Below are 16330 nucleotides of genomic sequence, written 5' to 3' on the forward strand. Positions count from 1 at the left end.
TTTGGGAAAAAAAGAAAAGGAAGGAAGGAAGGAAGGAAGGAAGGAAGGAAGGAAGGAAGGAAGGAAGGAAGGAAGGAAGGAAGGAAAAGTAAGCAATATGTTTTAAATGGTTTTAAACATTTATGAAAATGAAAGGTAAGTCAGAGAATGGGAGAAAATATTTCCAAAGAATATATCTGAATATATCAGGACTTTTATGCAGAATATGAACACATAAAACACTGTAATAGAAAGAATGCCCTAGTAAAAGAATAGGCAAGGTATTTGTTCAAATAAATAACAAAAGAAGATCTAAGAATGACCAATAGGTACATGAAAAGATAGCCCACATCGTGAGTTGTCAGGAAATTACAAATTAGAACAACAGTGATATATTTCTACAAAAGACTGTCAACATTCAAGGGCTAATGAAAGGCAAAAAGGTGCAATCTCTTTGGAAAGCAATATGGCAGTGTCTCACAAAGTTGCACATTATACATAAGAGCCAACAGTCTACTTCCCTGTGTTTATGCAAAAGAAACAACAGCATCAATTCCACTCCAAGGTTAGCACTTGAATGTTCTAGTAGCATCATTCTGAATATTTCCACACTGGGATGACCACAAATATCCATTCATTATTGAGTGAATAAATAAATTGTGGTACATCCATAGTAACTCAGCAATAAAAACAGTGAAGTAGGAGTAACCAGCCTGATTCTTAAACTCTAATTAGTCATACACAAAAGACTACCTACTTATATAATTCTTTCTCCATTTTCATGAGAAACGCAAGATTATAGTAACAGAAAACACACTCATGGTAGCCTCGGGGTAGGGATGGGCAGCACGTAAACTGCAGAGAGCTCCAGGAAATCTGTCAGGGTGCTCATGTTTGTCAGGGTAAGCACACTCTGTGTCTTGATTGTGGTGACAACATCCTATGATGGTCATGTAACTATAAACTGCCAAAATTCTTGATCTGTGCTTACAGTGAATTTTTTTTAATAGTAGCTAAAGACTATTAACATTAGAAGCATGTAACTTCTAGCCATTTGCTATATCATTTTGGAGAAAATACATAAAACTGGATTACCTTTAAAGTAGAGATACTGCACCAACCCCATAGGTTGAGAAAGGGGGCTGAGATAAATGATAATTGATAAGAACAGGAGAGAGAATATGATGTGTGACAGTTGTGAAATGTGCACAAAATGGCACATATGCCCCCAGAACCCACATTTTGAGTTTGCATAAACCTTACGTGCCTTTGTGCCTATTTCTTTTTCTTTTATTTTTTTAAATTTTCTGTGTATGTGGTATGTGTGGTCACATGTGTGAGCACATGTGTATATGTATGTGTGTAGGGGCCCAAGATTAACATTGCACGTCTTCCTTGATCATTCTCCACTTTGTATATTGAGGCAAGGTCTCTCACTTGAGCCTGGCTTGTCTACCCAGCGAGCTTGCTGGGCGGATTCCCTGTCTCCACCTCCCACTCACTGGGTTTACAGGAGAGCCACACCCACCCAACATTAACATGGATCCTGGAGATCTGAACTGCCCACTTTGTGCCCGTTTTTAACCAGTTTTTCCTTCTCAAGGATACCGAAAGTGAGAAAAGGCAAGTGGCTGGCTCTAGGGGGACAGTTGTTGAAGAGAAAATGCCTCTGGGCGGATGGAACTGAGCTGGAAAAAGAGCAGCCACCTGCTTAGTTACCTCTTCTTGGGCTGTGCTGTACGGCTGGCCATTCTAAAGAGGAAAATCTCCTTTACATAAGTGTCCTGAATCATGTGGCACTGCTTGTTTACATCCGAGGGAGACTCAAAATGTGACAGCATTTGCAATAGGGGTGTTTTCTTTTTTTTTAATGAGTGTTTTACAGAACTGTATTTTTAGCCATGTTGGCTCGTGTTATGTAACCAAGACATCTCGTGGGACACTCTAAATAGAACCTGAAATAGCAAGAGATGACAAAAACTGGTAGAAGCTCGTTGACTGCAGGGGTAATCTAACCGGAGATGATGCCCAAGAGCCAGAAGTTGCCTTCCCCCTTCCCTTGCGGAAATCAAGTTCAGCCATGGTATCTGTAGTTTTCCTTTGCATATTTTTAATAGAAAGCAAGCAAAGGCTTCCAGTCTCTCCATCCCCAGAAGTGAATTATGACCCGTGGATCATTTTTATTTGTTGAATAAGTATCTGGTCTCTCCTCTGTGCCAGGTTCTTTTCTCAAGAAACTTGGAGTCTAGACCAAAGACTGACAGACAAATAAAATGATGGTTAGAAAATAGCAGCATTTGGGGCTCGGGATCGTGCTGACTGCTCTTCCAGAGGACTCGGGTTCAATTCCCAGAACCCACATAGCAGTTTACAACTGTCTATAATCCAGCACCAAGTAATTTGATACCCTCACACAGACATACATACATGCAGGCAAAATACCAGTGCACATAAAAATAACTAAATCTTTAAAAAGGAAGGAAAGAAAGAAAGAAAACAAAAGAAATGAGCAGCATTTGAGCCAGGAATGTAGCTTGGTGGATAGAGAGCTGCCTTAGCATACCAGGCCTACAGGAATGACCAGGAAGCATGGGGAGGAGAACACATTGCTTGCTCTTTCTGAGTAGGAATGACTTACCAAAATTGGTAATATCTCAACTAAACCCAAGAGACACAGGAGGAGCAGAGAATTTTCCAGGCAGAAGGGACATGTATGATGCCTTGGAAGCCTAAAAACATTGAAACTTTGAGAATTTGAAGTGAAAATCAGAACAACATAGTTTAGAGAGGTGACTGAAGAAAATGTCGTCAGACCTGCCTTCAGCTGTCACCTAGATTCCATGAAAGCACAAATTCCAAAGAACTCTGTTTTGTCTTTCCAGGAACGTTAGAGCCACACTGGTCAGGCCTCCTGTGGACAGCCATGCTCATCTCTCTGGCAATCGTCATTGCTCTGCCCAAGCCCCATGGCATTCGGGCCTTAATTGCTTCCACAATCCTACGATTGATATTTTCAGTTGGGTTACAACCTACACTGTTTCTGCTGGGAGCTTTCAATGTAAGTATGAATCGCTTTATAGCGCAGTTCTTGTTTGTGAGTTAATAGGAATGTTTTCCATTTGGTCCTGAGCATCTTGGCCTGTGTTTTCAATCCAGAAAAAAAAAAAAAAATGTTGTTAGATTGGCATCTTCCTTTGATCTCTTCAGGGTAAATTGAGTCTCCAAGGGCATCATCTGGGCCTCAACAAGCTCTTTCCTTGGAAGTAGCCCTCTCAGGAGCTAGACAGTAATAGTAGCAGCAAAGGAAGTTCAAGTTGGTTTGACCAGTCAGGCCAAAGGTTTGTTTGGGCCATAGGTTTTTAGCCAGTAAGTCAAATGATCAAATATTAACATAGAGCTCACTTCTCAAAGGCTCACCTAGGAAAGAGGGGAGAGGTTATAGGAGCTGTTCAAAAAAAAAAAAAAAACAGACAGAGGAAGTGGGGAGAGAAGAAGAGAATTCAGGATCGCTATTAGGTGTCAGTGGAACACATGGGAATGTGGTCATTATAGTTGAAGGGATTCCAAGGGTCCTTAGGAAGTGGTGGCGGCTGAGGGAAGGCTGTAGTTAGCACAGGGCTGTTGGTGGAGGAAAAGAGAAAATTCAGACATGAAAGGGATCATGGGAATCTAAAAGCACCTTCCTTTGGTTTGGGTTTCTGTTCTAAGCATATAAGAAAGCTGAGGTGGCTGTACAAATCACGGAAGGTCAGAAAAATAAGGGTAATACATAACCATGTCTGGGGGTTCATACAGCAAGAGCAGCAGGATTCTGGCAAGATAAACTCAGAGAAAGCATCAGGATTGAAATTGTGTTTTGTTGATTTGCTTTCAGTTTTGAGACAATCTTGCTGTGTAGCCAGGGTTAGTCTATGTAGCCCAGGCTGGTCTTAAATTCAGTACATAGCCCGTGCTGGCCTTAAACTCATGATCGTCCTGCCTCAGTCTTCAGAGTGATAAGATTACAGGTGTCTGCCACCACACCCTGTGAAGCTGTGCCTTAAAGAATAGGAAAGGTGAGGCCAGGAAGTGCCAGACTCAGAAAAGCATCTTGCTTATTTTAGGCCTCTTAGACCGAAGTGGAGCAACAGACTGGAGGCCTGTGTTTTGGGTGGAGACTAACCCTGGGACACTGAGCTCTAGGAGAAATCCATCTAGGACCTCATCTTCCAGGTCTCCATCTATTTCTAAAACATCAATCCATGGTGGGAAATGTTAGGTGTGAAATTTAAAAAAAGGGTTCAATGGCAAAATCCATACAGGAAGTACTGGGTTCAGCAAAATAAAAGGTGTTGTGATTTTTAAGATTTGTCAGAGACCTACAGAAATGGTCATGAATCTTTGAGGAAGAGAACCTGCACAGACGTGTTTCCAAAATGCTTTAATCCATAGTTTTGTAGATGTGTCAGTTGGGAATAATTTTATATGGAATAAATGCTGGGAGACTCTGTTCACCTTGGTAGGAAGTGCTTGCGGTGTTTGGAACCAAGGTGATTTGTACAAAGGCATTCTAGAAAATTCATTCATCCGTGTTCTGTAGACTGGGGTGGGAGGTACTGTAGGCAGGGAGGCCTTTTGGGGCTCTGGCGGTGCTTTTGATCAGGTGTGGTAAGGCTGAGTCATAGTGTAGACATAAGAAACAAGGTACAGATGTCACAGGAGTGAAGGAAATAACATCACAGGGTAGGCAAAAAGGCAGAGCCATATCCTTAACAAACTATGGCAAGGTCTTTTTCTTCAAGCAAGAGAAGCATTGTGGCCTTGATTGGGTGGGCAATAAAAGGGACAGATTTATTATGTGTATTAGTTGCTTTTCTGCTGCTGTGACAAAACACTATAACTAAGGCAACTTATAAAGCCTTTAATTGGGCTTAGGACTTCAGAAAGTTGGAGTCCATTGATGGCAGAGCAAAGGTATGGCAGCAGGAACTGCTGAGAGCTCACAAATTGATCCCCAAGGAGGAGGGAGGCAGAGAAGGCCAAGCGGGAATGGCCCTAGTCTTTGGAACTCTCAAATCCTCTCCCACTCCCATCCCCTGCCCTGAGACACACTTCCTAAGCCTTCCCAGTCTACCCACTGCAGTTCAGGATTCAAACATAATGGGCCTTTGTGGGCTGCTCTCATTCAAACCACCTGAGTCTTGGGGTGGGGGTGGGGGTGTTCGTGTGTGTAGATATGTGTGTGCCGGTGCATATGGAAGCCAAATGTCAACATTCCTCAGGATCCATCCTCCTCATTTGAGACAATGTCTCTCACAGGCTTAAGGCTTGCTGATTTGGTTAGGCTGGCTAGCGCCATGGACCTGCCTGTCTCTGCCTCCCCAGCACTGAAATAACAAGCACACACCACCACACAAGGATTTTTTTTTTTACATGGATTCTGGAGATCAAATTCAGGCTTACATAGGAAGCACTTTAACAACAAGCCATCCGCCTCACCTAAAAAGGAGAAATTTAACTATGAATTTCCAGTCACGGTGACTGGGCGAAGACTGCGACCACCATCTACAATGAAATGATGCAACAGTCGAGTTTTTAAGGTGAAACTGCATTCACATTGTTCATTTGACATGCTCGAGATGACAAGACATGCCATTAATGTTAGCGCTGACATTTTTAAATCCCAGAGCACAGTGGCAAAGACAGTCAGTTCTGGAAAGGGGGGCATGGGTGTTGTATGCAGTGAGAAGTTTAAGATGATCAGATGATGAATGGATGGATGGACTGACAGATGGATGGACTGCAGAAATTGTCTGCCGTATACTGTCTAGTTCTTTTTGCTCTGTCCTTGAATCGTTCCAACAGACATCTTTAACACAAACCACTTGCAAGGAATCCTCAAGTTAGACAGTTAATTACCATTTGTAAGCATTAGCTGTGGAGGCCAGGACAGCTATCATAAATAACCACTTAGAGGTTTGTTTTTAAAAAAAATTTTTTTTAAGCAAGAGACACCACCTATACTATATGGGAGAAGGAAGAGTAGCTGAACAGACAGAAGAAGGCTGGGGGAAGAGGCTAGGGTGATATCAAAAAGGTAGAGCACCAAGGTTAAGGTTAGGACAAGGTGATGAGTCTTGTGCTGAAGGAAGCTCAGATAGATGCGCTCAGAGCATAAGCAAAGATGTGATATATACGGGCAGAATCCCTTGGAGTTGGAGGGGAAGCTAGATCAAAAGCTGGCCAAGCAGCCGGGCGGTGGTGGCGCATGCCTTTAGTCCCAGCACTCAGGAGGCAGAGCCAGGCGGATCTTTGTGAGTTCGAGACCAGCCTGGTCTACAGAGCGAGATCCAGGACAGGCACCAAAACTACACAGAGAAACCCTGTCTCGGAAAGAAAAGAAAAAAAAAAAAAAAAAAAAGCTGGTCAAGCAGAGTGAATGTGGAGTAGGGCAATGGGCTGAGTCCATGAAGAGGAGATACTTGCTGGGGAAGCAGTGAGAAAGTTAAAGAGAAGAGTGAGTGGGGTGATGTGGATTGTCGGCCTCTTCAGATGTTTAAAACGGGGGTATGTTGGAGGTTCTGTGACATGAACTGGATTATGATTGTCCCTCGTCTCTCCAAACCCCCCTCTAAAACTCCATCCAGAGTCAGCCATGCTTTGCTACCCTGTGAAGGACTCTTACCCACAGGGTTAGAACTCAGGGCAAACCTGGCCTATTGTACGTTGAGCCTGCTTGAGAAAGCCAGAGGTTGTGTGTGTGCTGACGTCCTCCCTTATCTGATTGTCAGGGAGCTCACTTACACTGGCTACAGATTAGCTGGCAGAGTATCTGTGCGCCTGGTGCCAAGGGAGCTGGGGTGGAGGAAGACGGTTCTCCTGAGTGCATTCGAAGAGCTTTCTCCCCAGCCTTTTCTGTTAACATGGTACTAGAGATGGACTTCCAGGCACGGGGTTTCTACCCAAATACAAATGTATTAGCCAGTAGATAAGTCAGGGTCCCTTCATTAGTGGGTGTCAGGAAACCCATGCTAGCTGAAGCAGAGGGTGCAATGCATCGGTTCCTTTTGTCATAGAAATCAAGGGCCTGGCTTCAGGTGTAGCTGAATATGGGGCTTGGGTAGTGGCATCAGGGTCTAGTTCCTGTGTCCCTTGGTTCGGCTCTGTGTCCTCTGTACTGCTGTGGTTTCATGAACTGTGGTACGGTAAGAAGAGGCCAGCAGCCCCAAGCTCATATGCCTTCAAGGTCACAAGGTAAGTAGAAAAAACAAAATTGTCTTTTGCTATAAGCCCAGGGAAATGCCCCTGGGGTTCATTGGCTTCATTTGGTCATGTAACTACCCTTGAACAGTCGTCATACCCAGAAGAATAGAACATTGTGATTGGCCAGGATGAAGCTGCTTCTTGGAAAGAGTGGATCCCCATGGGAAGATCAGAAGTCCTTCCCAGAAAGAAGTCCAGGAGAAAGAGCTCATCCTGGCAAACCTTGTTGTTGTTTCTCAAGAAAACGTTTGTCTTACTTGTGAACATGTCAGCAAAAAAAAAAAAAAAAAAGATAAGAATTGTCCATTTCTCATTAAGTTCCACCTCTGTAACGTCTGGAATGGAACCGGCTTAGACAATACACAGTAATCATGCTGATCACTGAGTTCGTGGATAGAGGCGACTTCTGTGTTTGACTGACTCATATAAGAATGTTAGAAATGGTTCATTTCGAAAATCGTCATTTCAGTACGTGTTAATTTTGTTTTTGCCGTACACAAGTGCTGCTTGATTGCTGGTGCACATGAAATTATCTGACTGCCGTGTGACTTGTAGTATGCCTGAAAAGCAAAGGAATGGAATGACTTAGAGTATTAGGACAGTTGTGAGTGGGCTTGGCGGGCACTCGGCGGTAAAGTCCCTCTCAGGTTCTCACGCACAGCTGAGCATGGTCGGCATCATCTGACCCTTCCCTGCACCATCTGTTCTCAGGTCTGCAATAAAATCATCTTCCTGATGAGCTTTGTGGGCAACTGTGGGACGTTCACCAGAGGCTACCGAGCCATGGTTCTGGATGTGGAGTTCCTCTATCATCTGCTGTACCTGCTGATCTGTGCCATGGGCCTCTTCGTACACGAGTTCTTCTATAGTTTGCTGGTGAGTGTCAGGTGTTCACGTATTTCTCACATGGAGAGCTGTGTCATCTCTTATCACAGGCCCCACCTTCTAATAGCAGCTAGTGTGTCTGGTCCTATCATATCAAGCCCCAACTGCATCCAGTCTTGGGAGGATCTGAGAGAAAAATGACATAGGAATCAAGGCAGCTCCTGGGAACCTGACAGTACATAATCCCATTGTGTCCTGTGTGTGGCACATCTGTAGTTTCTACTCATGGAAGGGATGGCCATGAGGCTCAGATGTTTTTATATGTGTGTCTGTTTCTCTGACTCAGATAGCACTTGCCAAGATGGATATGTTTGGTGCTATCATCCACAGTCCCCTGGGATCTGTCTCTCAATGCAAACATGTAAGGACCAAAATAGGAGTAACATGCAAAGCCTCAAGACCCATAACAGTGAGCTTGCTAGATAAAGGTGATTTTGTTCCCATGGAGCCAGGTGGTTAAGGCCTTGACAGTCTGTGAATTGGTTCTGTCCCCTTTCTTGGGAGCAGATTAAGTTACAAACCGAATAATGATTTCCTGTCCTGTACTCAGAGGAAACCTAGATCTATAGAGTTTGGAGATAAGAAATTTCATTGTACCTACATAGCATGGCAAGAAGCATAAACTTGACCTATTGTGAAAACACAAGAAATAAAAAAAAATATGAAGTTCAAAAATGTTCAAGGCCTCAGTACTGGCTTAAGAGATGGAGGGAAGGAGGGAGGGAGGGAGGGAGGGAGGGAGGGAGGGAGGGAGGGAGGAAGGAAGGGAGGGAAGGGAGGAAAAAAGGAAGGAGGGAGGGAGGGAAGGAAGGGAAAGAAAAGGAAGGGAAGAGATTTAGAAAAGGCAGGTGGGGAAAGTCCTTTCAGGCAGTGCTAGCTCTATGGTTTCTGAGCTGTTTGCTTTTGTCTGGGCCTCAGTTTCCTCACAAGTGAGAAGGCTGTTCCCCTGGCAGGGATGCTGTTTGGATCATACGCAGCTGTTCATGCCACACCCTGAACAGGCAGAGCCACACGATGGCTCTTCCTATCTTTGTCATCCTCTCTTCTTGCTCCCATGCAAAATATCATAAAGAATTCACCAGGATTAGCTCATCCATTAGTGGTGGATGTTGGCAGACTAAACAGAATGGATTATTTTCTCTAGTTTCAGAATCTATCCGGCTATACTTTGAGGTTTTAGGCAAAGAGGTTGCAGGATATACTCGTGAGTGCCATTATGTAGCCTATTTTGGTCATTCCACATTAGAAATCTTTAGAGCCCTGTATCTATTCCGGAACCTTTCTGTGTCCTGCAACAACATCCCTGGACAGAGTTTCAGCCTGTGAGTCCAGGAGACCCACATCCAGCAGTCCAGCAAACTCCTGTCTGCCATGGGTAGAGTGACAGAGATCAGTGGGGCCTCTCTTTGGTTCCTGCTCATGGGGGGGTCTCTCCCAAGGGACAGACTCCCCTTTGACCCATTGCCATCTCTCCTTCTGGAGTGTGGCTTTCCCTGCTGGTCCCCCTTCTGTTGATCTTGTTTCCTTTTATCTTCTTCTTATCTTCATTTTCATCCTTGTCTTTTGAGTCATTTGCAGAGCCAGCCAGGGCCCTTCCTAAATGCACGGGACAGAGTGGGATGAGATGAACATTCCTTACCTCAGAGCCTCCCCATCCACAAGACAGTAGCTGCTTCCTCTTTGCAAGTACATACTTCTCCCACACTCTCACCCTACTTTTGAGGGAGACAATATCCTCAATTCACTGAGGATTATGAGGCATAGTAAAGTTAGGTAACTTCTGCCCTAAATCACATAGTAAGTTGGTCCCCCAAGTCCAAAGCTCATTCATCTTGAGAACATGGACAAGCCTGTGCCTCTGTTAAACTAGTGTTTCATACTGCAGTTCACATCTGTGCTTTCCAAACTCTCACCTGTCTATCATGAAAGCACAGTGGGGTCAGTCTAGATCATCATGAATGCTTATCCTGTGTGCTTCTAGGGGTTCTCTGAGCCTTGGCTTGCCTGTGAGCTCCTTTTCTTGTCCAAAAAAAAATACTGAATGTGTCTGATGAGAACCCAAAACATAATACTGAAACTGTTCAAATTATCCCTCAGAGAAAGCAAACCTCCCATGTTCAAAACAAACCTGGGTTTTCTGTAAAACCAAGAGACTTCCAGCAGAGAAATCTAGTGGCCCCTGGGTAGTCAGAGCCTCCTCATCTTAGACAACCCAGGAGGGGAGAAGAAAGGGACAGTGATCCCTTGGCCTCATTAAAGTGCCATGCCCCCCCCCCCAGACTGTCTGGACCTGGCCTCAAGCCTGCATTTCTAGTTATATTCTTAAGAAAATCTTAACACCTGAGATGACAGTGTACAAAGTCCATAAGTGGCAGGTGACAGAGTGAGGACTCCAGATGGTCACTTAACATGGAGATATGTTCTTCCCTAAGTGCTAAACCTAGACAAGCTCATTAAAACATCCATGGTTTTCTGAGTTTCACTTGTCACTTGAGGAAAGGTTAAAAAATCATAATAATTCCTGGTCTGGTGGCCATGAGGACACAATGGTTATAAATTCTTATTCACTAAATATAAATTGATACAGCATGCTTGAATGGCAATAGGAACTCTGAGTTTCTGTTTCTGGAAATTAGAAAGCCATAAGTAGGCAGGTGTGTATACAGGCATATCCACAGATACTCATCACCAAAGCAATTGTGATAACACAATTGAAAACATCTTGACTGTTCAAAAAGTTATATTGGCTATGTTGTGTGTATTTTTTCCATATACTAGTAGGAGATCATTTTCACATGAAATGTTCCTGAATGTTGTCTCATAGTGGCTATATGTCATTATTACAATATTTTTTAGTATCTATACATTACATTTTTTTCAAAGGAGTAACATGAGTGGATGTCTGCAGGTGATGGAATTATTAGGGTTTTTTTTTTCCTTTGTACTCTATCTTTTCTAAATTTTCTACTGTAAACACGGGTCAATTTTTGTTTGTTTAATTAAAAGAAGGTTTTTCTTTTATAAAGAGTATGTGTTTATTGTTTAAAATTCAAAATTATTAAAAATAAAACCATAATAGTCTTCTCTAGTTTAATCTGTTGTGTCTCTGTGACCCCTGCCCGCAGAAGACAAGTACCCTTTGTTCATCGTGTGACATGCTCTTAGTACTTCAGTACTGAGTCACTAGACAATAGTTAACCAACGTTAACGGCGACAGTCTTTCTCATCTTTTGTGGATTAAGTGCTACCTCCTTGCTTCCTTTTAAGGCTCCTACTTTACCCAGTTCCCTCTAGGAGACTAGTTTCAGGACACAGATTGGAGTTAGGCAGGGGGAAAAGTTAATTGGCCAGAAAATGGCCTCAGTTATAAAATCCTAAAGTGGAAGACATTGAGAGACCAGCCATTTCCATGCACTCATTTTACAGATGAGGAGCCGGAGGTCCTGAGAGGCTCAGTCAGCATCTTGTTGTAAATCAGAAGCAGAGTCAAGAGCCCAGGTGCTTTCCCCATGACTAACTGCACTGTGCACAGTTACCCAAAGCCACAGTGAAGACTAAACCTTTCAGGGCTGTCTAGACATGAGGACCGGAGGCACATTGATTAACAAAACCCTAAAAGCTGGCCTTCAGCCAGGCTTGACAGCATGTGCCTATAATCCTAGACAATCAAGAAGCTGAGGCAGGAGGATAAAAAGTGCTCCCAGCATGGGGACATAGGAAGGCTACATCTTAAAAATACTAATAAAGGTTTCTAAGTCCAAGAGTTACTCCAGAGCGCTCTTCTAGTTGCTTCCCAGCCAAATAGTTACCTGTACTTAAGACAATCTACCTGTCATCCTCTAATGCCTACATAGATGTTCAAGGATCCTGTCTTCCTCATAAGAGAGCATGTCCATTAGTTAGGGGTCAGGCCCAATGTATGAACCCAGTGTGACCTTCAGAGGTCTCTCCTATACTAGGGGAGGAGATTTAGGGGTTAGGCTTCCTGGTATGTCTCCACTGTGGATATCCTTGCAACCATACTATGTGACTCTGCTCCAGTCTCTTCATAGGAAGTTGTTGACTGCCATTTACAGTACTTGCACAGCATATAAGTATGCCTGTGTGCTAAGCGCTCTATATATGATGCTTGTTTACTCTTCACATTAACTCTCCATCCTCCAGTCTACAAAAGAGAAAACCGAAGCTGGGGCTGGGAACAGAACAAAGCCCAAGACCCAGTGGCTACCAGTAGCTGAGCTAAAATGTGAGCCTCAGCAGCTGAGAGATATTGCAATTTGCACTAGCGTGTAACATGCCTGGCTTCACCACTAGACACTGGCCTTCCCGGAGGAGGTACCAGAGTAGCTGGCCCTTTGGATAAACTCAGAAATTAGATTCTAGATAGATGGATGCCAATTCGCTCATTCCTTTCCTCCCCCTTGTCCTGTGAAACTCCCATTTCTATTTCTGGAACCTCTAACCTGTTTTGTGTGCTGTTTGAAGTTGGTACTGATTGCTACCCTCTCTTCCATGTTTATTTTTCCCATCTCAGTTCTCACTGTGGAGACAGGCAACATGTTATGTGTTAAAATTATAGAATGATTCTGAATTTCCAAGAGAGTAAATGATGCCGCTCTAAACCTAAACACAGGCTTCTTAAATATTGTTCTCTCATCTTGTTTTTTGAAGCTTTTTGATTTAGTGTACCGAGAAGAGACTTTGCTTAATGTCATTAAGAGTGTCACCCGCAATGGACGGTCCATCATCTTGACAGCAGTCCTGGCTCTGATCCTGGTTTACCTGTTCTCAATAGTGGGCTATCTGTTCTTCAAGGATGATTTTATCTTGGAAGTAGACAGGCTGCCCAATGAAACAGCTGTTCCAGGTGGGTTTGGGATCCTCTCGTCTTTTTAAATGCTAACAGGATTATAACTGGATTAGAGTAAATGCATGACCTTAGAAGACAGATATCTCCCTATGAAGTATGAATATAGGTCATTCTCATGTTATATCAAAGGGGATGCCAAATACTGGGTGGTAAGGGTCAGTGACTACCCCATGCATGTGTGCTGGTACATACTCTGATCCTGAGAGATTGGTGCAAATTAGAGGCCAGCCTAGGCCACATAGTAGCAAGGTTCTGTCTCAAAAACACACACACAAAAATAATAATTTACTAATGCCATATTTTCAACAAGCACAACTTTTTCACAAAGCATTTTGACTATATATAGTAAAAGCATCCCCTTGACTTAGTGAACCTACTTCTGGTAATTTATGCTTGTGGGGAAAACCTGTTAAGTGTGTGGAAAAAAGCAGACATCCAGGACTGCAGTGCGAAGTTGGGAGCAATCTTAATATAACTGGGCATCCCACTGGACGGAGGCCCACATCTGTGAGGTAGAGTACCCCATGCATAGGGTACATCTTCATAAACCTTTAGGGACAAACACTGATAACATGAGAAAACACAGGAATAACAACAATAAGATCATACTTTCAATTGAAACATTTATATATTGTTTTGTGTGTGGAGTTTTGTGAGACAGGATGTTGTCTTGCTCAGGCTGGCCTTGAACACACTGTGTAGCCAAAGATGACTTTGAGCTCCTTCCCTTCCTGCCTCTACCCACCCAAGTGCTATGATTACATGCATACCCACCGTTCTTGACTGTATATTTAATGTAGGCAGACCCACACATTGCTAGCAGTGGCTATCCCTAAGACTTTTTTTTTTTTTTTTTTTTTTGGTTTTTCGAGACAGGGTTTCTCTGTGTAGCTTTGCGCCTTTCCTGGGACTCACTTGGTAGCCCAGGCTGGCCTCGAACTCACAGAGATCCGCCTGGCTCTGCCTCCCGAGTGCTGGGATTAAAGGTGTGCGCCACTACCGCCCGGCGGCTTTTTTTTTTTAAGTGTAAGTTTTACAGTGAGCTCCTGTATGTATAACAAAACTGAAAGTGACTTCCTATTTGCAAATGAAAAACAATGATTAATAGTTAAACGATGCCTAGGTGTTCTTCCTCCGCATAGCTGCCAATACTTAGTGAAAGGCGCCTGGTTAAAGGTAGCCAGGCTGTCTGAGTCCTGGGGACGAACTAGACCGACCATGGTGCACCATGCCTGGCTGCCTTCTCCCTCAGTTGTGTATCTTGACGTGGAACTTCAGGCTTTGGTTGACATCAAGTGCCACTTAATGTCACCTACCTTCGGGTTCTGGGCCTCGGGGTGCCATGCTTGCCCACGTTGCTTCCCGTGCAGGCATGATCCAGATCTTGCCGGAATCTGTACAGGCAATAGTATTTCTCTTAGAGTTTCAGCTGTTTATCTCTAAAGTCAGAGAGGTGCTATTTAAGTGTGATACTGTTAGTAAGCCTACAGAACTTGACATTTCTGGCTTTTTTCCCATCCAGCTCACCAAATAAAAGTGTAAATTGCATCTGTGCTTTGAATTTATATGCAGTATTGGAGGGTGTTATTTATGTAAAGGATTGTTTAATCAGCCGTGAACTGGGGACTTCAAACATTTTAACCATATGCTGCCAGATTGTTCATCACAAAACTCCCTTCTCTTTCCCAGAAACTGGCGAGAGCTTGGCAAGCGATTTCCTGTACTCTGACGTGTGCAGGGTGGAGACGGGGGAGAACTGTACCTCTCCTGCACCCAAAGAAGGTAGGACCGCATAGCCGCTAGCCCCAGGTGAAGAGCTTACTCCTTCTGCGACTGAGGGAGGTGGTGTCGGAGCAGATTAAAACAGAAATACTGCTCCGGAGAGAGGCCAGCAGCGAAGGGGCAAAGTTGGAAGAGTGGGGGAGATGAACAGAACAGGAAACCACATGCAAAGAAACAAGCTGCTGATTTGAGTGCCCACTGTGGACAAGGCCCATGTGGTTCTGTGGGAAATAGCAATGGAGCCGGAGGGGGACGGGTAAATGAGTGATCATGAACCAAATGCTGCTTCAGTAAGGATGCCATTTAGAGGCTAGGCAGCCAGCAGAGTATTGAGGTAAAGGCGCCACAACGAAAATGGAAGATTCTCAGGCAAAGGAAGGGAGGGGGTATTCTAAAGTCTTAATGGTAAAACTTATTCAAAGAGATAATGGCCATGTGCAAGGGGAGCAGCAAGAGATGATTCCAGAAAGACCCTCGATAGATCTTATGGCAAGCTGCATGGGTGAAATGTTAAAGGATGCCCAGAAGCTACAATCAGGTGCTGCTGGTGATTCACCTCAGTGGGAGAGCACTGGCTTACCGTGTGTGAAGGTCCTACCTGGATTCAGTCTCCAGTAGTACAAAATAAATAAATAAAAGTGACAGAATAAGAAAGAGGTCTGTGTTTCAGCAGAGCAGTGAGAAGGAAGCAGGCAGGGCAGACTGCAAAGCGGGATAAACGGGCTCTAATGTGTGGCCATGGATGCTGTGGTCCCACTGTGAGATCCGGCCATGCCGCTGTCCTCGGAGCATGCGCAGCTGGGAACCTGGCAGATCACTCACCTGAGAAGCAAGACGTCTTCTTCTTAGTTTAGGCCAAAGGCTGTTGTGTTTGCAGGGAGGACTACAGTGTACCATCTTCAAACAGTAGGGGATGTGTGAAGCTCTGTAGAGCAAGGGCGGTACTGACGTAGCTTGAGAAGTTAGCAGGGTTGTGTAGTGGGAAGAGCGCTGTTCGAATTCTGACAGCACACGTCTGACCCTTAATTCCTTAGTTTTATTTCTTGGGCCTGCCGGCTAGAGAGAGGTGGCATTTTGGGAAACATCATTGTAGAATCGCAGTATCTCTTTCCCCCTCCTGTCTTAACTGTGTTATGACTCGCCCTGCTCACAGAGCTGCTCCCTGCAGAAGAAACGGAACAGGATAAGGAGCACACGTGTGAGACACTGCTCATGTGCATCGTCACTGTTCTGAGTCACGGGCTGCGAAGTGGGGGTGGAGTAGGAGATGTGCTCAGGAAGCCATCCAAAGAGGTAAACGGATCCCAAGGGAAAGAAAGGGCACAGGGGTGCGCGGGGGGCGGGCAGTGGGGGTGCACTGTGGTGATGCTGAGTGTAAACTGTCAGTGTGGAGGATGAGCTGGAAGTGTGACAAGCCATTGTGCAGAAGCTAGTCAGTGTCCCTCCCCTCCCCACACATGCCCACTAAAGCATGTTAAGGCTCCACGACCGCTTCATGTTTCCCCACTCCCTTGACACAGGTCTGCTTTAATAGTAGACCTGGCCACACCAACACACTTACAGAACCTTCCT

At 44.4% G+C, this 16330-nt stretch overlaps 1 protein-coding gene and 1 long non-coding RNA gene across 4 annotated transcripts in view; one reads left to right on the top strand and one right to left on the bottom strand.

The window, feature by feature from the left end:
- Positions 1–15902, bottom strand: part of LOC128098471 (uncharacterized) — a 29306-nt gene extending 13404 nt beyond the window's left edge. For 2 of the 3 annotated variants that reach the window (XR_008214267.1, XR_008214266.1), the window contains exons 1-2: positions 15581–15902; positions 14293–14370 (exon numbers count right to left, since the gene is read on the bottom strand). This is a non-coding gene — a long non-coding RNA (uncharacterized LOC128098471). Of the gene's footprint in view, positions 1–8103; positions 8233–14292; positions 14371–15580 lie in introns of those variants that run through there. The other variant, XR_008214265.1, reaches the window with a different exon arrangement.
- Itpr1 (inositol 1,4,5-trisphosphate receptor type 1) overlaps positions 1–16330 on the top strand; it is a 344324-nt gene that overhangs the window by 295009 nt on the left and 32985 nt on the right. The window contains exons 54-58 of the mRNA XM_052719669.1: positions 2862–3037; positions 7933–8097; positions 12778–12973; positions 14666–14758; positions 15912–16051. Coding sequence (XP_052575629.1) covers positions 2862–3037; positions 7933–8097; positions 12778–12973; positions 14666–14758; positions 15912–16051 — 770 coding nt within the window. The remainder of the gene's footprint in view (positions 1–2861; positions 3038–7932; positions 8098–12777; positions 12974–14665; positions 14759–15911; positions 16052–16330) is intronic.

Source organism: Peromyscus californicus, unplaced genomic scaffold (assembly GCF_007827085.1).
Source record: "Peromyscus californicus insignis strain IS unplaced genomic scaffold, ASM782708v3 Scaffold_6__1_contigs__length_162567912, whole genome shotgun sequence".
Lineage (NCBI taxonomy): Eukaryota > Metazoa > Chordata > Mammalia > Rodentia > Cricetidae > Peromyscus > Peromyscus californicus.